This window comes from Acipenser ruthenus, chromosome 6, assembly GCF_902713425.1.
Source record: "Acipenser ruthenus chromosome 6, fAciRut3.2 maternal haplotype, whole genome shotgun sequence".
NCBI lineage: Eukaryota > Metazoa > Chordata > Actinopteri > Acipenseriformes > Acipenseridae > Acipenser > Acipenser ruthenus.
Genome location: NC_081194.1, coordinates 39,634,458 through 39,657,877, shown reverse-complemented (window position 1 = coordinate 39,657,877; position 23,420 = coordinate 39,634,458). Strand labels below are relative to the sequence as shown.

The window sequence follows — 23,420 nt, the reverse complement described above, 5'->3', positions numbered from 1 at the left end:
AACACAAATTCCAAAGAATATAAAAACATCGCTAACATTTTTGATGTGCAGTAGTTTTAATGACACATGTTTGCAAAGTATATTTTTGCAGCTTATAGCAAATGTACTGTAATGATGAAATAAACAAGCATCGACGAACTCCCTTTTGATCAGCTTCTGGTGCACTCCTATAGTAATACGCACCATTAAAAAAAAAAAAAATTCTATCATGAAAATAACATTAAAACAGCAGAAAGTATCATTTTCATAAAACACACTTTTACTAGATGGCATCCATCAAATTGATTTCGAATTGTTAAATAGAATATCTTTTGAAACGCCCTTCTAAATATTATTGGCTGAAGCAGTTTTGAGTGAGGCTGGATTTTCATGGATTAAAATATTAGTGTGCTCCCATTGGCTAGAAAGGTTGCAGTGTTTTCGGCACAGTGCGAGATTAACAGTTGGAAGTTTGTCTGGTTGATTGGAAATTTGCAGGTCCATACAGCCTTTTGTATTAATTAATTGACAAATTAATTAATGAATTATTAGATTAATTAACACATACGTTTATTAATTACTGTATGAATTTACACATTTATGGACAAATTGCTGGACAAATTGACCAATTCACGAATTGACAAACAAATTGACAAATTCACAAATTGACAAATAAATTGACAAACTAACGGCTGGATAGTTTTGGCACAAATGGCGCTCCATACGGCTGTGCTAAAGCAGGAGAGGGGGCGCTCAGACTCCGAATAATAAGTTAGTTCTGTTCAACTATCTGTGCATATTATTGTTCTGTGCATATTATTTTTACTCGTAAATTGATGCTGTAAAGGTCTGTGTAATACACTTTTATATGCTGTGTTTACTACTATAATATGCTTTATTTACATGCTGCTTACGTGGTTGTCCTACTCTCCCTCTCTCGTCTCTTCTGTTTGTCTGTTCTCTTTATCTCTCCCCTCGTAAAATACGTAAGACTCAGAGGCAGTTTGTTGGGTCAAAGGCACAATTATATTCTCCTGGGTTTTAGAACATTACAGCTTAAACAGAGCCAATACTGTTGGCTAACCAACGGACGCGTTAACACTTACAAAAATTTAACCTTATAGTCAAAAATGGCGTCTCTCCCCTTTTTCTTTTTTTTTTTCTTCTTCGAACCCGGGAAGTGACATACCCAACAATAATTACTGATGAAACCCAGTAGTGGGCAGTATTTAACCAACAACAGTTATAACCAACTACTGAGCTTACACTACGGTTTATTTGAGACAATTTTTAAATGTATAGCTCAGCTGTGACCAAACGTTATTTCAATTAGAATGTTGGTAACCATGGTTTTGTTGCATTTTGAATATGATAAAGGGGTTTCGCTAAATGAGACATTTTTCAATGGCATAAAAAGTCTGTTTTTTTTAAAGCATAAAGGTCGATTTCACCCATTCTCTGCTTGAATTGAAAAATAAAGATAAAAAAAACGGTAAATTCTTTCTAAAATAAATGTCGATATTAATCGTCGATTTGGCAAAAAAAATAAAAATTGGAATTAATGTTATAACTAACTATAGTTGCAACCTGGGCATAGATCTATATAAAATACCTGGATGTGAACTGTGCAAGTGTTTTAGAAGAGGTCAGCGGCAGTGTTAACTCTGACTGTGAAAACATTCCTTATTTACTCTTAAGACATGTAATGAATCTGTTTCCGATTTGTTTTAGTCAATACAAATGTGACTAAAGTGTGGTTTCGGATTGTAAAAAAACATTAGCTTTTTTTTTTATGTAATGATGTCACAACCATCCTTAGTAAGGATTTTGGGACCAACACTGATGAATGAAGTCCTGTGTCTCAGATAATAATTAAACATACTGTAGTTAAAATACCCTATCACGCACGAAATGTAACCATTACCGAAAGGGTATTAATTTATTAATTAATTGGGCAGCAGTGTGGAGTAGTTGGTTAGGGCTCTGGACTCTTGACCGGAGGGTCGTGGGTTCAATCCCTGATGGGGGACACTGCTGCTGTACCCTTGAGCAAGGTACTTTACCTAGATTGCTCCAGTAAAAACCCAACTGTATAAATGGGTAATTGTATGTAAAAAATAATGTGATATCTTGTAACAATTGTAAGTCGCCCTGGATAAGGGCGTCGGCTAAAAAATAAATAAATAAATAAATAAATAAATAATAATTAATCCTCTAACCGTCTAACCTGAATAGATATATCAAATCTGCATAGTGCCAGTGACGCAGTCGCGCCCGCCCCCGAGGGCATAAAAGGACTGCCGACACTGACATGGTCAGCATTTTTTCTTTCACCGCCTAAAAAGAGATCTACGAACAGTGTTGAATAAAATACTTATCTGCTTTTTTGCTTGTGTATTACGCTATTAATGCGACTAAATTATGTGTTATAGTAATTACTTTCCGTATTGTGCACTCAGCCCTCAGCGGCCTTGTGCTCCGCGTGAAGCCGGCAGCTCTGCTGCCCCTCCCCTGGGATCGAACACCTTAATTCGGCTACTTGTGTTCTCTCTTAAGCTGCTAGCTTCAGTTGAAGCGTAAAAATAAAAATGTGTTAATAATGACGGTAAGTGTTTGATTACTGTATTGTGTGAGAAATATTTTTTCTCTGTGTCTATTCTGTTTTTTCCACAGGGTCAGGCTGCATGCAGTTTTGTGTCATTGCCACATTAATGCAGAATTAGCATGAAGACTGATAACTAACAACAGGCTTTCCTTAGTTTTTGAACTATTGGTCGGCCAAGAGCGTTATAGGTGGGCATCCCTATGAATCGCTCCCGTGGTAACTGTGGGTCCCAGACCTGCTCCCGTTCCCGCCGGTACTTTGTACATCGAACAAAGTTACCCTTCCGATTCACTAGCAGTTGCTGGTCTCAGCTCTGCTTCAGGTCTGACTGCTTGCAGTCCTTCCCACAGTATCTCGTTGCCGCTCTGGTCTCTGCTTGCAGTGCCACTGCGAAGGCTGTCGGTGACAGCAGGCTTCCTCCAGTTTTAGGGCTGTGTTGCGTTAAGCCAGAAGCTATTCAGGTGAACATCCCAGTATTTTGCTTCTTCGGTAACTGTAGGTCAATGCTCTACCACCGTTTGTAGTGAATGAGTTAACCGTTACAGTAGTGTACTGTGCTCCGTACTGTACCGTTGCACTAGTGCTTGGGCACCGTGCATGTACTTAAGAACACCGAACCCATCTTGAGTTTGACTCGCGCTGTTTTTATCTTTTTGCAGTACTTGCCTTAACATACTGTACAGCAGCGTTGCTGCTTGTGTTGTCTGAGACAGTGTTTTTTTGGTACAAGTACTGTATACTGCACCAGCCCTGTTACAGTAAGTACTGTATATAGGAGCTGCAGCTTCTGCCCTGTTACACAGCAGATGCGTCCAGCTTTGGCTGGGGCATGGTAAGGAATAGCAGAGGGGACGTAGGAGATATGTAACCCCCATTGTACACAAATGTACCTACCATGTGCTACAGGCACCGAACCAGTACCAAACAGCACTGCTTGTCATGCAAGTCTTTAACAAGCTGAGGCAGCAACTGTACATTCTTAATGTACATTGCTTGCTACTTGCATAATCCCTAGGATTATCCCTGTGACACATGCAAAGCCAGCCTACCTGTCTGGTACCAAGTAGGCTTTGTTGACGGTCCATTTACTATTTTAACAAGCTCAGGCAGCAACTGTACATTCACTGCGCATCCCCTGTGGTTAAGCTCTCTCTGTAACGGCGGAGCTTATGCCATTGATAAAAAGGGCCACTGCGGTCTTGCAGGTGCCCTGGTCTACAGAGGGGCCGCGCTGTTGTATTACTGTACAGCGGCGTTACTGCTTGAGCAGCAACAGCACTGTACACTACTGTACCAACCCGGTACCAGACCGACCCCGTACCATTCCGGTACAGTCCCGTCTCCTACCTGCTACCGACCGGAGTTTTATAATCCCCAATCTGGTACCAAGCAGGCCTCGTTGACAGTCCAGTTGCTGTTTTTAGCAAGCTGAGGTAGCAACTGTACATTATTTTGGTACATTGCTTGCTATTTGAATAATGTCTGGGTTTTATCCCTGTGACATATGCAAGGCCAGCCTGCCTGTGGACAAGCAGATGCTCTTCCTGCCTGAGGCAGCAGCACGCAAAGGAGGCACTGGTAAACCGCATTTCTGGGTGTTTTGTGTGCATTCTCCAAGTGTACGTGGGCGATTTCGTTTTATTTTTTTTGTAAAAAAATACCATGGTAACGTGTTGAGTCAGTTAAGACATTTCTAAAGTAAACTAAGTGAAAATGAGCATAACAGCTGACCTTGTTTTTTTTTTCTTCCAAAACTGTCTCCATCATCGATCCTGCGTTCCTAGTAAGATCTCTCGATTTGCTGAAAATAATTGTGAAAGCTTATAATATAGCGAAAGTTATTTAATATCATATCACACCCATTTTACTAGGCTATAATATAAAGCATTCTGTCTTTATTATACTGCATACATTTTGTCATGTAATTCTTTATTTGTGACCTGCTATTTTGTCCGATTTGTAATGTGTTTTTTTTTTTTTTTTTTTTTTTAAATCATGCATTCTGTTTGCTTGTTGCTTATTTCAGTGATCTGTGATACTATATTTTATGTAAAAATGGCACAAGTGTTTGGCTATTAGTTTTTATTTGCAATATGCAGTTTTTTACGACTTTTTCTTTGTAAGAGCTTTAAGATCCTTCTAACGAAAGACACTATGTAACAAAGATTATGATCACAGATATTATTATTATTATTATTATTATTATTATTATTATTATTATTATTATTAAATAATACACCGATGATCGAAAGCAGGAAGGATGTTCTTCCTTACAGTGAATATGTGACTTCAAGGCCGTTATTTGCCTCTCTTTTTGTGGACAATATATCTTTGTTCTTTGTCGGTTTTAAATAACACTATGTAACACAATTTTTGTTCCTGGGTAGTGAGTGTTATTTCCTAATTGCTTATGCCTCAAAAGTATAGAAAATGGCTATTATTCCCCACAAACTTTGCTTTTGTGACCAGGACAGTGATATTTTGAAATTTACCTATTTCCAATGAGAAAACGGGCGAATTTGTGTCTTTTCGTTCACATAAAGTCAGAAAAAAACAACATATGAATCCAAATTAACATGTATTTATACTAAAGTAATACAAAAAGATTTAGAAGTGAGTAGTTTTTCAAGATTTACGATTATACTGTAAATCACTTTCACGAATCAGCCCCCCAAATGTAGTCTCCCATCATGTTCTCGTTATACTGTCCTTCATTGACAGCTCATCCAGGAGCCTCAAAGCCGTGCTGCTCCATAATGGTAACAAATATCCGTCTCTTCCCCTGGCTCACTCGGTGCACCTCAAAGAGGATTACAACAGCATCAAGACCTTGCTGGATGCCTTGAAGTATGATGAGTATGGCTGGGACCCCTGAAAGGTGCTGATGCCACCACTGCACATCAAATTGGGCCTTATGAAACAATTTGTCAGAGCTCTAGATAAGGAGTCGGCAGCCTTCAAGTACCTTCAAGACTTCTTCCCTAAGCTGTCTGAGGCAAAGGTCAAAGCCGGTGTCTTCGTCGGACCACAGATAAAGAAGATCCTGGAGTGCAATGAATTCCCCAAGAAGCTCACTAGTAAGAAGAAAGCGGCTTGGAACAGCTTTGTCGCAGTGGTTCGGGGCTTCCTGGGCAATCACAAGGCCGAAAACTATGTGGAGCTGGTTGAGACTCTGGTGAAGAACTACGGCACAATGGGCTGTAGGATGTCCCTCAAAGTCCATATCCTTGATGCTCATCTTGATAAATTCAAGGAAAACAAGGGAGCGTACTCGGAGGAGCAAGGCGAGCGCTTCCACTAGAATATACTGGACTTTGAACGCCGCTACCAAGGACAGTATAACGAGAACATGATGGGAGACTACATTTGGGGGCTGATTCGTGAAAGTGATTTACAGTATAATCGTAAATCTCGAAAAACTACTCGCTTCTAAATCTTTTGTAGTCATTTTTGTATCACTTTAATATAAATACATGTTAATTTGGATTCATATGTTGTTTTATTCTGACTTTATGTGAACGAATTCGCCCGTTTTCTCATTGGAAATAGGTAAATTTCAAAATATCACTGTCCTGGTCACAAAAGCAAAGTTTGTGGGGAATAATAGCCATTTTCTATACTTTTGAGGCATAAGCAATTAGGAAATAACACTTACTACCCAGGAACCAAAAAAAAATAAAAAATTGTTACACGGTGTAATCATTGTGTAATCCTAACATTTTTTTTAAACATTATACCAGACATTTTATTGTAAATGTTTAAACACTTTTCTTTGGGACCAGTTAGGAGATGTGAATAGTCAGATTGTTTTCCAAATGATTTCATGATGTGGGCACAACAGGTATTAACATTTTGAACCGAATAATAGCCTTGCAGCTGAAAAAATATTTCTCAAGAACAGGCAAGGACAGGCCTCCTAGTTTAGAGAGTGAGAGTCTCCTTTTCTTTATTCCATAGACAGTCTACCCAACAGTGAGATTGGCAGCATTTTACAGTTTAGCATGTGCTGCTATTAGTTCTAATTATTATATGGATTATTGGTAGCCTAAAACAGTTCCAATCTTCACATAATGTAATTATTTACATGCACATTTACATTTTCCCATCCAACTAACAGTGTGATTTTTTTTTTCATGGACCCACACTCCCCAATTATTAATATCGTCCTCTTTTTAGGTGTAAAATTGACTGCACTGACACTGGAAATGTGAAAAAAATCCCCAGGGGGCTTTGGACCCCAGGACCCCACTGGGGGCCTTATAGCACCGACCCCTTGCGCAAAGGAAAACGAGCACCGTTGGTCTACATTACATAACCCTATAGAGTCCACTCACTATTTTCTGTAGGAGTCTAACCCTGCTCTGCATCCCTCACCTGTACAGCTCTCTTCCCCATCACCCTTTCATAGAGAGGTGGCAGCATCCTCAACCCATGGCTGTGCAAAGGGAATAGAGAAGCTCTGGGCAGCAGTTTCCCACAGGCATGCGTGCCTGATGGGGACAAAGTGTGCTCCGTTCCGTTTGATTCCAGCCTGCTACCAACTGGTGTTCCCATTCCAGTCTGGTACCAAGCAGGACTTGTTGACAGTCCTGATACTGTCTAGCAGCTGAGGCAGCAACTGTACGTTCGTACTGTACATTGCTTGCCATTGCATATGTCTGGGTTTTATCCCTCTGCCAGCAGCTTCAGGGACCAGCACAGCCAGCTGCGCCTGCGGCCAGACCGCCTTCTGGCACAGAGGCAAGCGTTTCAGGCCAAGCCACAAGGTGAGCAGCAGCCCTAGGGGTTAGCTGCCACAGGTCCAGGGCCCCTTCTCAGGGAGCCATCTGGAGTATTGGCGTCAGTGCACCACAGACATCTGGGTGTTTACTACTGTTCAGAATGGCTACTCACTGCAGTTCAAACATGGACCCCTCCCTTTTGGGGCATGGCTGCAGCATCAGTCACGGACCCACAGGACACCACTGTGGCATCTCAGGAGGTAGCAGCCCTGCTGCCAAAATGGGCTATTCATGCGGTACACCCCCTCCAAATGGAGGATGGGTTCTACTCCATACCCAAGCGGGATGGTGGCCTCAGACCAATCCTCGACCTCAAGCAGATCAACCTGTTCTGAGCCGAAAGAAGTTTAAAATGTGACGATGCAACAGCTAAGCTGCAGTCATTCAGACCAGGCAATTGGTTCATCAAGGTGGACCTCAAAGATGCCTATTTTCATATCCTCATAAAAAACAGCACACTTGAGTACCAGCTGTTCGCTTTTAGGGAACAGCGTACAAGTTAAAGTTTTTCCCTTTAGCCTCTCTCTAGTTCCCCATGCCTTTTTCGAGGCGCAGGGGAGCTATGCTGGCCCCATTGAGACTCAAAGGTATTAGAGTACTCTATTATTGGATGACTGGTTAATTTTGCCCAGTCTCCAGCTCAGATATATGTTCACACGTAACTGTTCATCGGCCACCTTCTACGGTTAGGGCTTACGGTGAATCTGCAAAGAGCCAGCTCACACCTTCTCAGACAGCCTCCTGTCTAGGAGTGTGCTTGGACTCCGGGCCCATGCTGTCCACTCTTGTCAGACAGCAGAGTGCAGAGAATAGTGTTCTTCACTATCTAAGGGCACTCTCTTGGTGCAAACAGCTTGCCCATCAGCACCTCGCCGTAGCATTGGGCAGTGTCACCAACATAAAAGCAAGGGAGGCCATCACCACGAATGCGTACAGCCTAGGCTGGGGCACTGTTTAGTATGGCTCTCCACATAATGGTTTGGAAGTATTCCTTCCCACCACTCACCACGCTCCTGCTGTGTCTGGAGAAATTCACACAAGACCAGGCAGGTGCGGGGGACATTGTGGCATCCCAACCTATCGATCCTGTGGCTCTGGGTCTGGCCCCTGAACGGCAACATTTGAGCCATCCGGGGCTTTCTGACAAGGTTACTGACACCCTGCAGAATGCCAGAGCAGCGTCCACACATTCCCTGTATGGGTACAAGTGGGGCATTTTCAGACGTGGTGCTTGCCTAAGGGCTTTGACCCCACTACCTATCCCATGGCACTTATACTGCAATTTTTTGCAGGACCTTTTGATAAGGAGAATCCCTCTCTACATTAAAGGTCTATTTGACAGCTATTCAGCTTGCCATATCAAAATTGATTCAGTCTACCAAGGAGCTCAGCTTTCTGGCGGTGCAAATTGTGAAAAGAGCTCGGTGGCTTCGGCCGCCTATGAAGGACGCTGTCCCTCGTTGGAGGCTTAACATGGTGCTTGAAGCACTTATGAAGCCTCCCTATGAGCCCTTACATTCAGCTGAGCTGAAATATTTGTCTTTGAAAGCGGCTTTCTTGCTTGCAGTCACATCTGCTAAGTGGGTGAGTGAGATGCAAACATTTTCGATTGTGAAAGCCTGCTTAATTTTTGCAGAAGCCAGGACAAGGGTTACGCTTTGTATCAGTCTTGGATTTGGAGGCTTCTTCCACCTCCTTCCAGTCTAACAGAGGAGCTGCAGCTCCATACGCTCTGCCCAGTGTGGGCCATGGCATGCTGTGTTGACAGGATAAAAAGTTGGAGGCAATCTGGACAATGTGTTGCCTGTTCTGGAACAAAGTTCTATGATCAAGCTCTGTCTAGGCAGAGACTGCCTATGAGCTGGTCAACTTGCCTCCACCAGAAAAGCTCACTACTCATTCCTTTACAGGGCTATGGCAATTTTTAGGGTTTTATTCCAGGGTGCATCTGTCAGTGGCATTTGCAATGCAGTGGTGTGGGCTACTACCCATATCTTACTAGGTTCTATCGGCTGAATGTCGTGTATCCACAAAACCCTGGTTTTGGAACAAGAGTGTTAAGGGCGGCCTCGAGCTCGACCCTTACAGCATAAACATAGAGGTGAATTCTCCCTCAGTGCAATGTTTAGCCCTATCTACTTGTTACTGTGGTTCTGAATGGTAACGCATAAGGCAGCCTTGGCTTAGCCTTGTAGCAGTCCAGTCGTTCTCCAATATTGCCTTGCGATGGCTTTTGTACACTCACCCATTTGGTAATGGGTACATTTTGTACTTGATGGGGAACATTGGGTTATTATTAAGGTCAGTGTGTTCATTACTGCAGCAAGTTTTGAAGAAAAAATGCTGACCATGTCAGTGTCAGCAGTCCTTTTATGCCCTCGGGGGCGGGCGCGACTGCGTCACTGGCACTGTGTGCAGATTTGATATATCTATTCAGGTTAGATGGTATTAGAGGATTAATACCCATTCAGTAATGGTTACATTTCTATTTCAGGGAACCAGGGTTATGATAATTACCCAACGTTTCCATTCGTGCAACATTTTAAAATGACAAGTCACAATACACAAAAGAATACACTTTGTATACAAATCCCGCCACCATTCCCCACCCCAGTCTGCGGCAGGTAAAATGAAATGATTTCACCTCCACCACTCTTGCTTTGAAGACAGGTGTGCAGAATTAATTTATATCCCTCCCCTTTCTTGTGGTTCCTTTGCTTTTTTCCATTAAAATAACTTGTGCTGGTAAATAATAAGGGCAAAATTGGGAAACTCAATTTTAGTTGCTCTTAGAAAACGAATGATGATGCAGATTCATAATAATTTGTATATTATTATTATTATTATTATTATTATTATTATTAGTAGTAGTAGTAGTAGTAGTAGTAGTAGTAATAGTATTAGTATTATTATGATTATGATTATTATTATTCATATTGATACATTGTTATAACAGGCATTATAACAATGTAACATACTGTAGCATACAGTATAGTATTAATATCATAAATACCGGTATTAATTTTGTACAAAAAAATACAAACATTCCAGTTGTTGTCGTTAATGATCATTCGTTTACCAGTGCAGCATTATTATATGAATTCAAGACAATAAATATACAAACACACACAAACAGTAAATTCAGCTCTTAGCAGGACAGAATGGATTCAGTTTCAGATAAAAAGACCATGCCTTTGGGAATTCAGTTTCACTTTTCACATGCTGTCATTTCGGTAGCTTCCAGTACCTTGCAATTTACATTGTTTCCCCGATCTGCTCAAGAGGGAATGGACACACATGTGCAGGCTAAAGCCAGAATAGAGGAAAAAAAAATCTCTGACCTTCAAGTTCAAAGGTCTGAGTTTTAATTGTTCCACCGTTCATGCATATATTAACAAATACGGAATGAATAGGACTGTAAAATAGTTTGATACAGAGTAGTGAATCATTATAGTTGGAAGTGTACAAGTACTGTACTGGTGTAGTGTTAGAAAGTGGTACGCGTACCAAAATATGACATGTAATGTCAGCAAGTAGTACTTTATCAGATTTTGGTACATGTGCAATCAATTGCGATCCGATGGGTGTTTCACTAATGTGAAGAGGAGGCGCATTTTTCACTTTCTAATGAGTTTTGCAGCTGTGCTTAAGTGGTACATGCTTATTTAACTCTTTCAGGACCAAGCATTTCAGTGGGATGCTCCCCTAGGACCAGGCATTTTTTGGCTGTATTTGACTCTCTTACTATAAAAATTCACTAAAAATATTTTTTTTTACAGTAGCATCTTGGAAATGGTGTCCTTTTTTCAGAACACTATGGGGAACATGTAAAAGTACTTCAGAAACCATACAAACGCAAAAAAACATGTTATTATGTGACCCGAAGGACGTTACAATACTTCCTGAAAGTTCTGTTGAAAAATATTGATGTTTGGGCAAATTACAAGACATCGTTTCACCTAAGTGATTGCAATGACATAATACACATTTATTCTCAGGGTCTTTATAAGCAATAATGGACACTACTCTTGATTATTTTCTCAAAATAAATATTTATAAATAAAATAAGTTATTCATTCCATTATTATCAGTAGTAAGAAAAATTGACCTGTTAACTTTCGTTAACGAAATGTTTTCCTCCATGAGTCACAAAAACTGTTTGAAAAAGTTGATAAATGTAATTCTCTTTTTTTTCTTTTTTTTTTTGCAAACTTAAACTGGAAACAGACAATCAATTTCTCTAAAAAGAAAAAAACAAATCACGACGAACAAGACAAAATGAGAAGTCCACCGCAAAGTTGCAGAAGTAAAAAAATGTACAAGACCCAGTGTATTGCATATGATAAATGTTTGCATACTATTTCTTAATGGTGGAAAAATATGATAAATTACATTTAAAAAAAATATGGAAGACCGCAGTGTGCTGCGTCACACTTTTTATCCACGTACCTGAAAATAATTATACACCGGTACTATAAATGCATATTTACATTACTATTACAATAAGGATGCTTGAGATTCTTGCTGGGCTAATCATCTCCTGTATGCTTAAAAAAGGGTTGTGGGGTATTTGTGAACACTTTTGATGCAGCCTGCTATATTGATTTTAGTGCAGTAACTATAACTCCTCCCGTTTGAACGAGCGTGAACAATCAATTGACGTCATAATTCCAAACCATGTACAGTTTAGCAACGCTATGACAAAATGCACGATTGTCTTTTAAAGCTCCCAGTGGGCAAAGTTGGTTTCAGTGACGTCGTATTGACATCAAATTCTGATGTTGGGTATTGGTCAGAATAAGGTTGTATATGGAAGTGTTTCTGACGTCCCAATCTGAACGTTATACCGATGTCTGAATCACAACGTTGTGATTAGGTCAGAATCTGACCTAATAATATTATTATTATTTATTTATTTATTTATTTATTTATTTATTTATTAATAATAATGACCTAAAATATCACACTAAAAGTACATCATGTTGACCAACCACATAAACTACAATTAGAATTTAGGTACTAACTGCTTATTTCCTCTTCTAGAAAACAAATCTTTGTACCCCTATAAACACTTTGGTGACTATAACAAAATATCTTGAAAATTTGGCTCATATGTATTAAGCATAAATTATATTACTCACACTTTTGTAGAGGAATTTTAAGCTTTATGTAAACAAAAAATAAATCAATAAATAAACAAACAATGGACACTGGTGACTAATGAAGTTTAATAAAAATAAAAAATACATGGTCATTATTATTGTTATTATTTCGTCATTGGGATGTTGTCTTTATCCAAGGTGACTTACACGTTTTTTCAAACATTAAAATACAATGTATATTATATACAACATTACACAGCGTAATCTCTATTATCATAGGGGGAAATACAGAAATTAATGGTGTTAAATATGTGCATTTATACTGACAAACTTGACAAAAGGTAATTGAACACCAAATAATTGTCCTCGTTTAACACTGTAAACTTAAATCATTTTAACATTTGCAGTTTCCAAGTTAAGGTTATATTTATCAATTCAATTTACTGATCCTTACCTTGAAATGTGGAAGAGTCTGTTTCTCGGATGTTACACGGCTCTCTCACCAAGTCGCCGCCTTTGCGATTTCACTCGAGCATCTTGTTGACTTATACTCCTGCTCTCGCACATATTTTGTATTTTATAATTGGAAGCTTAGTCGTTTTTTTTTTAAATATAATTTAATTGAATTCACTTCTATATTATCTGCCAGCTGAAACAAAAACAATGGGGTGAGAAATGAAGAAGGTGTTATTTTGACAGATTACTTTTATACTTCCTTTGACTGGAACTCTGAACTTCGGAGGTAAAGCAAGAAGCTATTGGCTATAATGCCTTGATGGACTTTATAAGCAGAGAACACTATGGCATCACAGGGCCAGAGTGCAGGGGGCCAGGTAGTTCAGGAAGAGATGGACAGTATCTACGTCTTGCCAGACATGACCAGCATCAAAGCAGAGCACCAGGTGGGCGGTAGTGGAGAGGATGGAGGAACTCAGAACGTGGCCATGGGCATGAAGTTCATCCTGCCGAATCGTTTTGACATGAACATGTGCTTCCGCTTCGTAAAGTCCCTGAACGAGGAAACATTCAGGACCAGGTGAAAGTCGCTAGATCTCGCTATTCAGACATTCTAAATGTTGCGAGACAATTTACCAAGTATTCCAGATAGTAAACCTCAAGAACTCGCTAGACAATTTACCAAGTCTTCCAGATAGTAAATCTCAAGAACTCACTAGACAATTTACCAAGTATTCCAGATAGTAAATCTCACGAACTCGATAGACAATTTACCAAGTCTTCCAGATAGTAAACCTCAAGAACTCGCTAGACAATTTACCAAGTCTTCCAGATAGTAAATCTCAAGAACTCGCTAGACAATTTACCAAGTATTCCAGATAGTAAACCTCAAGAACTCGCTAGACAATTTACCAAGTCTTCCAGATAGTAAATCTCAAGAACTCGCTAGACAATTTACCAAGTCTTCCAGATAGTAAATCTCAAGAACTCGCTAGACAATTTACCAAGTATTCCAGATAGTAAACCTCAAGAACTCGCTAGACAATTTACCAAGTCTTCCAGATTGTAAATCTCACGAACTCGCTAGACAATTTACCAAGTATTACAGATAGTAAATCTCAAGAAGTCGCTAGATATTGCTATTTAGAGACCTTTATAAAAAGGAGAGTGGTGTTCTAGTGACATTTTTTATGACTTTATATTATAAAGTAAATTATAAAGACAATTTACCAAGTATTACACATAGTAAACCGATATATACAGATGAACCCGTTTTATATCACCTCGCTTAATATCACACCCCGTTTATTATCACGATTTTTGAAAAGCCACTCAACATGCACCATAGGTTCTTTGAAATTATCTCTCTTAATATCATCTCACAAACCCGCTTATTGTCATGTTTTGTGTAGCCTGTCAAATGCTGCGTGGCTGGGCTTTACTAAGTAACCACAGGATAGAATTAATTTCCAACGCAACTAACAACCAATAATCATCTTGGCTGATAAACTGAAATTTTGTGCAGCCTGTCAAATGCTGCGTGGCCGGTCTTAACAGGATACAGTTCAGTTACATAACACCAAAGTCACCAAATTTTACCATAGTGCAACGCCTAATTGATAGTTTCATTCCAATTAATGATACAAAACGTATTTGTCCTGTAGTAAATTATATGCATTTGTTTGAATGTAAAGAATGACAAAATGTACAATGTTAAAACACTGCTCTTTAATTCACAGTTGGTTTCTTTTCTTTTTTTTCTCGCACTCGTAATGTGCTCTCATAGGCAAATGTGAAACCCGGTTTAGATCACGATCCATCATGACAGTTCAGCTTTGCAATAACTGCAATAAGCCTTGGTTGAAATGCCTTCCACAGGTTTTATCCAACCCTTAAATTGCTGAGAATGACACTCCTTTGTGCTTTGTCTTTTCACATCTTTATTTGAGATAGACTGCAAATATTATTTAAAAAATACAACAAAATGACCACTACTGCTTTTCACGTGCTTTCTGTAACTACCAACTCCGAGCAAGTAACGCAGCAACATGCATAATCACTGGGGCGTGTTAACGTTGTGTAGATGTGATGACGTCGCTGTGACCTGCAACAGACTGCGTCCCTTCCCATTCTGTGCAATCCCCTGAACGCAAGACAAAATATTTTTCCGTCCAATGGATTTACATATATAGTTAATTACTTAACTACGGACAAAGCCCCCATGATTTGGTGTCTTTGCAAAAGACATTTTGAGAAACCAACAAATTGTAAAACCAGAAATATTATTGTTTGACAAAATGTTTATATTAATGGCTTAACATTTATGGTGTTCCAGATCATAAATGTCTTATTCCAGCAGTGGCTCAGAACAGCTTTTGTTGGATTCTCAATTCTGTCTAATGATGCACTTGAATTTCTACTCATTTGGCAGGGATAAATCCAGGCTCATAAGGTTTGACCTAGGTTCATGCATGTGATGCAGTATTGGAGATTTCCAGCTTAAACAGGATGTTTGAACCTCATTAGTAGGCAGGTCCACAATTTTTTCTAGCATGCACAAAATATGTCCGTACTTAACTTTTTTTTTTTCTCTTTGAGACAACTCAATGAGTTGTTCAACCTTTACTAAAGCGCTAACTTTCAATGTATTATTTGCTTCTAACCCACTGACCTGAGTGGGCTGGGGTGGAGCTCTCCAATCTAGCCAACAGTAGAGAAGTCTGTGCCAATCATATCTAACATCAGCCTTTACTCAGTGAATCATAAAGAGCCACAGTGATCTTGTCATATGGGAGTTTTTCTAATTAGCTGGTACCAAGTTAACCGACTGGATCCCCATTAAAAAATGTTCCTCTAAAATGTCAGGAATTTTGAGTACAACCAAAAAATAAACATTACTCCTTAGGTTGCTTACATTTACTGTTCCATGATTATATGGGTTTGAGAGTAAGCTGTATCTATTCCATAAACAGCCCCCAAAGCATTTGTTGTTTTCACTATCTTCATACATCCTTTTGCTAAATTCTCTATTTAATATGTGAAATAGGGTGCCTGACCACCAAGACATAGCCTTTGGGGCTTTGCAGCAAGGCAGTAACTGTTTGGACACCTTGGGCCATTTTGCAGATGGTGTTGTAGGGGTCTATGAGTGCCACAACGCTGGCGGAAACCAGGTACTGTGCTGTTCACAAGCAAATTGTTTATGTGTGTGTGTGTGTGTGTGTGTGTGTGTGTGTGTGTGTATGTATATATGTATATGTATATATATATATATATATATATATATATATATATATATATATATATATATATATATATATATATATATATATATATATATATATATATGCTTAGGTTATCATATAATAATGTCATATATTCTGAAAGGGTTTAAATTAAATACAGTAGTCAGTATCTTGTATATTTGTGTCATTCATTATATTACTTGTCTGTACTTAATGTACTCATTGTTTCCTTCATGTGAACAGCTTGCCCATGTTGCAGTTGAATAAAGAATAACCAATTTATCGGTAAAATTAACACGGTCCTTGTTTGGGCCAATTCCATGTCACAAAAACATTAAAACTCCTTCTTTCACTCACTCTACCCCACTCTCACTCTCTTCCAGTCTCCCACAGGCTCCATCTCACAGGCTGTCTTTCCCCAGGGCTCTGCGGCTAGGCTCCGCTCCGCACCTGAACCCCCACCCTCTGTCTCTCGCTCTACATCTCTCCCCGGGCTCCGTTCTCTCACACTCTCTCACCCAGGCCCCATCTCACAGGTTGTCTTTCCCCCGGGCTCCGTGGCTAGGCTCCACTCCGCGCCTGAACCCCCACCCTGTCTCTTGCGCTACGTCACTCCCTGGGCTCCGTTCTCTCACACTCTCTCACGGAGGACCCCTCATAGGCTGTCTTTCCCCATCCCTGAACCCTCCCTCTCTACCTCTCTTTCATTCAGCTTTCTCCACTCGAACCTTCAACTCTCTCCCCTCACGTTCCCGCACAGGTGGTACTTATACCTCCCCCCCCCCCGCTGCTCCCGCCCACTTCACCTAGACTGACCAACCGTGTCTATCCCTGCTCTTCTCCCGTTCTAGGTGCCTGGGAACGGTGCCTGGGTTGCTACAATATAGTCATTTTTAGTGTAGTCATGTGAGAGCTAGTGAAGTCAGAAACATGGGTTCTCTACAGAGGATGCATGTTTACAACATTCAGAGCCTAGGCACACACTATTGGCAGCAAAAACAGCACTGCTTTATGGTGCTATTCAATCGATCTTACAGTCCTAGGAGGGCATGCCTCAAACACACCACTGCATTAGAAAAAGAGTTAAAAACATCTTAAGATTCAAGAAACCCCTAACTTTAATCACAAGATACTGTGCCTCAGGGGAGTGTGATTTAAATGCTGTTTTTAGTAACCTGACCTTTTAATTAAAGAAACGCATCATCACGTCCCACATATTCAAATGTTTTTTTCGAAATAACTGCTAGCTTTAAAAGTGTACATCTGTCACTTAACAAAAGCCACTTCTCTGTCCTGTTTCCTTGAAAACAATATTCTGGCCACAGCTGTCGGTGAGCTGGTTGCTCCAGTCCCATCAAATGTCACAGTGATGTTTTTAAGGGGTTAAAATGGGTCAGCGCTGGTATACATTAGGAACATCTGCCATGTCTGCTTTTTCTGTTCATTGATAACCTGTGAAATGAGCCAGTAAAAGAAAGCCTGTCTGGTGCTCACCTGAGGGAATATGCAGTGTTTTCTAAATCTTATTCCCTAGTTTGCGTACTAATCTGGGTTAATGTATTATTGTAGGTTTACTGTAATATCAGAAACACATTTATTGACAATACCACGTACTGTAAAATGAAAACGTCTTTATTTATAATGTAGCTAAATCGTTTCATTTTTTTAAAAAACATTTTGTAAATCCATTTCCTTTCAGGAATGGGCGTTGACTAAGGATAAGTCAGTTAAACACATGGACCTGTGCTTGACTGTTGTAGACAGAGCCTCAGGCTCTCAAATAAAACTGCAAGGATGTAGAGAGAATGACAGCAGACAGGTGAGTTTCAAAAGAAAATGTTCTGCTGTAGAAAACGTGGATGCATCACAAACTAATTTAAATGAAAAACTCAAACACAAAATGACTGGTTTCAAAGTTCTGATTTATCACTCATCTGATGTAAAATAGTGCACAATTCATGATAATCAGGTTCTGTGAAACCAGTCACTTGTTTTTTGTCAAACTACTCTCCAGCTGTTTAAATGCTGCCACGCTGAATTATATGTCTGTTAATAACATACTGCTGCAGGTTTTCTTACTTGTAGCTACATGGTAACTAAATGCTTTAAACATGCATACAAATTCACATGTTGTCTATTTAGAAAGAAAATGATTGGTTATATCGGATACAGTGGATCAGTGGTACTCAATTATTTTAGTGAAGGTTCAAAATTCTTGGTTACAGCAAGGTCAAGGTCCAGAGCACATTTCCACTCCCATCCCCATACCGACAAACAAACACAGAGCTACACAAATATAGTTTTTGCATGATGTTGGTTTGAGAGTTCTTCACTAGGTTTAAAGGAGTTTTTGGGGGAATCAAAACTATGTATAATGTATATTAGTCTGCCTTCTCTACTGACTTGCTACTGCATGAGTTCTTTCCCTGCCATAACCATAGAATTGTATAACTACTGTATTCTTATGTGTCTGTGTTAGCAGAGCCAAACATTGTGTTTCACCATTGCAAAAACAAAGCAAATTGTAGCAAACAGAACTGAAGCACAAGAAGAAAAAAACTGAACTGAAAAATCACTGTGCTTTCTCTTTCAAGTGAATAAAAAATAAAAACACCTTACAAATAATAAAAAATACAGTAATTTTACATTCAGTACATGTATAATTGGCTAATACTCACAGTAAGTGGGAGAAGTGGCAGGTCCTCAAGGGCCTTGAGTTACAGGTGAGCTCAGCAAGAGCAATACAGAGACGCAGAGATCAGTCAGAACAAGAACGCTGATATTAATATTAATAATGTTCGTCTTGGAGAACGAATATCCTCACACATAATGTGATCTGCAGATACTTAAGACAGGAAACATTTTAACTGCATGTGTTGTAAGCCTGACTTGGATTATTTGACAATGTTAATCACCAATACAATCAGCATACTCATTGCTAAGCTTTGCACACATCGTGGAATGATGCGGTATCTGTCTTGGCCGGGGTTCTGTCCACTGCACTACCATTGCTTGCAAAGTGAAGTTTCATACACACGAGTAGTACAGTATGGTACCATATTGTGTGCTTTCCCTGAGTCAGGAGTACCAGCAGTAACACAGATACGCATTGACTCATATGTGTTTTTAAAAAGAGCATTATATTGTATGTTTTACTGGTAATATTTTTTAATTGGCTTGGGAAAGCTACTTAACAAAAAAGGGCTTTGTAGCACTGGTACTTTGTGAAGTGCGATTTTCTGAACTCTTACCATAAGGTATGAAAATTGTATCTTAATTGTGTATTTTTTTTTAAAAAAAATTACTAATGACAGTTTTTTTTTTTTTTTTTTATTAGCCACAGAGAAGGGATATGTTAACACTTACAAAACAGGCCACATCAGCCAACGCACTGAGTTTCACTTCATTTGAGCTGCTAAGACCTGTTTTTTGTTTTGTTTCATTCATAGCTCGCACAGAGTATCTGCTACTTACTATCACAGCGACACCTACTGTACCCTCGCGCACCACACTCTTACAAGAACCATGTTGTCTGAAAAATTCACAGCATTTCCAATGGGAATGCAAGTAAAAACATAGATTGGCATATGACTTGGCGGTCCGGTCAAAATGTACTTGCGGTCCGGATTCAGACCGGAGTCCACCTATTGAGTACCCCTGCAGTAGACCATGAAATACGTGTGCACTTCCACAAACGCTAGACACTGGAACAGGACATCCCAGGAACTATATATAGCAACTCAATACATCTGTCCTACATACTTATCTTGAATTAATTAAATGCTAATAGAAATAATCAATTGTGCTCAGGGATGTTAGTTTTTTGTGTTGTCTGATAAAATAGATACAAACCCTGGTTGTCTTTGACCATGTATAATGGATTTAAAAAGTGTTCTGCTGTTTTATCCCTGTTTTAGGTTCAGTACTGCAGGACATAGATTTCAGTTGGACGAGCATTTCTAGTGTTTGAACGAGAGTTTCCTTTGACTTAACAGCCATTAGGCTTGGCAGCAACATCAGATTTAATAATCGAGATACTATTGTACATTTCTTATTTAACTTATTTAAGTTGAATTTAACCCTTGTCTTTTCTACCATATTTTTAAAAGGCACAGATAGGCTTGCGGTTATTTAATTTCAAATATCATTTTTGAATCACCTGTGTAAAAAATAAGATGTTCTTTTCACTACATCTACTTCAGGTACATGTTTTTTTAGACTTTCCAGAAGTTTATAGTTATAGTTTATAACTAGCAGTGAAGAGCCACCAGAGCCTTTGCACAATGTATGTTTTGTTGTGTAATTCCTCATCCTCAGTGTTGTATTTGCAGGTGGAAAAGTCATCCGCTTTGGTTGCTTCTTGGTGATGTCAAAACCGGAATATAGTGGGGAAATTGTTAAAGTTTTAGTTTAAATATTCAGTAAATAAATCTGCTCAAAAGATCTGGGTAAACCAATGCATATATGAAGAGGATAGAAAGAGACAATACTGGCAAAGAAAGAACAAGATAGTTTCTTTTCCACAGATACACCCAGGACATATTGTTGTCAAACAGTGTGTTCCTTGGGTAAAAACAGAATGGATTGCATTAATAAGAGCATTGTGGTATACTAGATATCAGACACACTGACTTCTTGTTGCAGAATCACACATTTCTAGAGACTTCAAACTAAATCTGCTCAGGAAATAGTCAAACCAACTTTTCTGCTCCACTTCAAAATAAGACACTTTTCATTAAAATAATCAGACAGATTTTAAGTTCCTTAAAATGTGACACCAGATATGGTCTGGCTAAAAAGTTACTCCAGTGATTTATTGCATTTTTAAAGAAATCACAAATATAAAAATAAAGGTTCTACAACTCCACTGCCCACTGCTAAGAAATAAATAATAATAATAATAATATGGGACAGATTAATTGTTTTCTAGTTTCATAATTTCTTATGATATGAAATACCACCACAACAGTTCAAATCATAACACTGATGAAGGTGTTCGCCAAAGTTTTTGTCAAATTTACTATCTTACAGTTTTATCTCAGAATTTAGAATGAAGTGTTTAAAGTTCTAAATGAAAAAACATACAGTGTAGAGGGATGTGTGAAACAGGAAAGTCTGGGGAATAAATGTACTTAAAGATCTTCATATAAATTGCCTAGTGTCTTTGAAAAGTCCTTGCTAATTCTGAGGTACCCAGCCTGTTTGTTTGGGGACCCCTTGTGATCTGTCTGCAAACCCCAGGTGGACCCTGAAATATCCCCAAAACAATACAACTGCATCTACCCTTCGGAACCATTCATTCTCTACTCAAAACGCAACCCAGTATATTAATAAACAAAATCTGTGCACCCTAACAACATCCTAATAGCTGTTTATCTAGCAATTCTGAAAATTCAGAAATACTTTTCATTGTTAATATGCAACCGCATGCTGCCATTTGCAATTACCAATCATTGTAGTGTCGCTCTAATCTGCTGCTTCACATACATTTCATTTTTTAACTGTCAGGGTGGTAACTACTTTCCACATGTGTCTGCGGTAAAATATACATGTGCTATTGCTTCCCTAATTGTTGTGTTTTGTGTTCACTATCTTGTTTTATAGAAATGGGAGCAGATTGAAAACAACTCCAAGTTGAGACATGTAGAAAGCAACCTCTGTTTGGACAGTCGAAGTGCCAGGACTGGTGGTCTGACAGTAGAAGTCTGTAGCCCATCACTGAGTCAACAGTGGAAATTCACACTGAATCTACAGAAGTAAAAAAAAAAAAATTCAGTAAAAATCCAGCACATACTAAAGACAGAGATATGAGGACATTATTTGATTTGATAAAAAAAAAAAGATGATTTCCATGCAACTATATACCTCAGTGTTCCATCTTGTTCCAGTTTTGGAAGTGAGAACATGTAGTGAGTATTTGACGCTATTCCCTCTACATTCCCTATGGATATTACATTTTCATCCTGTAGAATGCAAAGATATTGTATTCCTGGGTCCCTCAAGATCGGTAGACTCCTCAGCAGCAGTGTATTTGTGTAGTGTATGAACATGGTGCTGTCATCCAAGAGAAAGCAATAAAGAAGCTGTCCTGGCACCACCATGTTAAGGAAGAAAGCATAGATGCCATGTCATTTATTTTCCAACCTGCTGGATATGAACTTGCTATATTTTCTATTATGTACACCTGAAATAATTATCTTCTATTTCCAATAATAATTTGCATTGTCTGAAAGAATGGACAAAGTTGATGAAATGGCCTCACTCACCAAAATGGAACAGTTGCTGGAAAAGTAAGGACTTGATGCTGCTGAGCCTACTTTAGCGCTGGATGCTACTGATGTTATTCAATATTTAACTGGTCCTTTTGCCCTTCATGGTTACTTGAAAATGTTAAAACTTATTTTTTTTGTTTGTTTTCTTATTTAGTTCATTTTTTTCATTTTTTTTTAATTGACATACATAAGAGGAAAAGAACAGCACAGTGTCTTCAGGATTATCATTCCATTGTTTATATTCATAATGGAATTGGTTGTGGTTTGATAACACTACATAGAATGAAAAAAAATCTTAACTATTGATTTCATTTTTATTAGATACTCATATCGTTTGACTGTTTTGTAAGTAGGGAAGTGACTTCCAAGTATCTTTCCTAATAGGTATGCACTGGCTAGGTAAATGGTGCTTGAAGTGGCATATGCCAGGTTTGCACTCTGGATTCAGTACCAGACTGCTACAACTGTGGCCCTATTTTGTTACCTATAAAATGAATATTATGTGGTTGCAAATTAATATTTTTAAATGTTCCCAATATCATGATAATTAGCACGTCTGCATAAAACAAAACAAACAAATACTGACAACATATTTAGAACTGCTTATCTTTAAAGATGCAAATATAAACATGTAAAAACATCTTTCAGATACATTATTTAGTTAAAGTGACTGGGAGGGGGCTTTCTTAGTTTTTCATTGGATACAAATGTTTACATAAAACAGTGTGCCAAAGTTATTCACTGTAAAATTTAAAATGTCAATGCATTTTTACTTGAGATTTGAAAGTATAAAATGCTAGGTTATAGTGCAAAGTATATGATTCAATGGGTGTTACTGTATAATTAATTAACTTCCTTGTTTCAAGCTTAATCCTACTCATAGTTGTGACAATGGTTTAGTGTAGCATTTTACAACAATGCAGACAGTTTGATTTCGATGTAAAGCATTTTTCGGGGGGGGAAACAGATACTAGTTTATA

General features: G+C 38.8%; 1 protein-coding gene across 1 annotated transcript in view; it reads left to right on the top strand.

Annotated features, from left to right (window-relative positions):
* Nucleotides 1-21,966, top strand: part of galnt2 (UDP-N-acetyl-alpha-D-galactosamine:polypeptide N-acetylgalactosaminyltransferase 2) — a 140,142-nt gene extending 118,176 nt beyond the window's left edge. The window contains exons 14-16 of the mRNA XM_034921702.2: nucleotides 15,970-16,096; nucleotides 17,868-17,987; nucleotides 21,773-21,966. Of these exons, the coding sequence (XP_034777593.2) occupies nucleotides 15,970-16,096; nucleotides 17,868-17,987; nucleotides 21,773-21,928 (403 nt within the window). The 3' untranslated portion in view covers nucleotides 21,929-21,966. The remainder of the gene's footprint in view (nucleotides 1-15,969; nucleotides 16,097-17,867; nucleotides 17,988-21,772) is intronic.
* The last annotated feature ends 1,454 nt before the right edge of the window (nucleotides 21,967-23,420 follow it).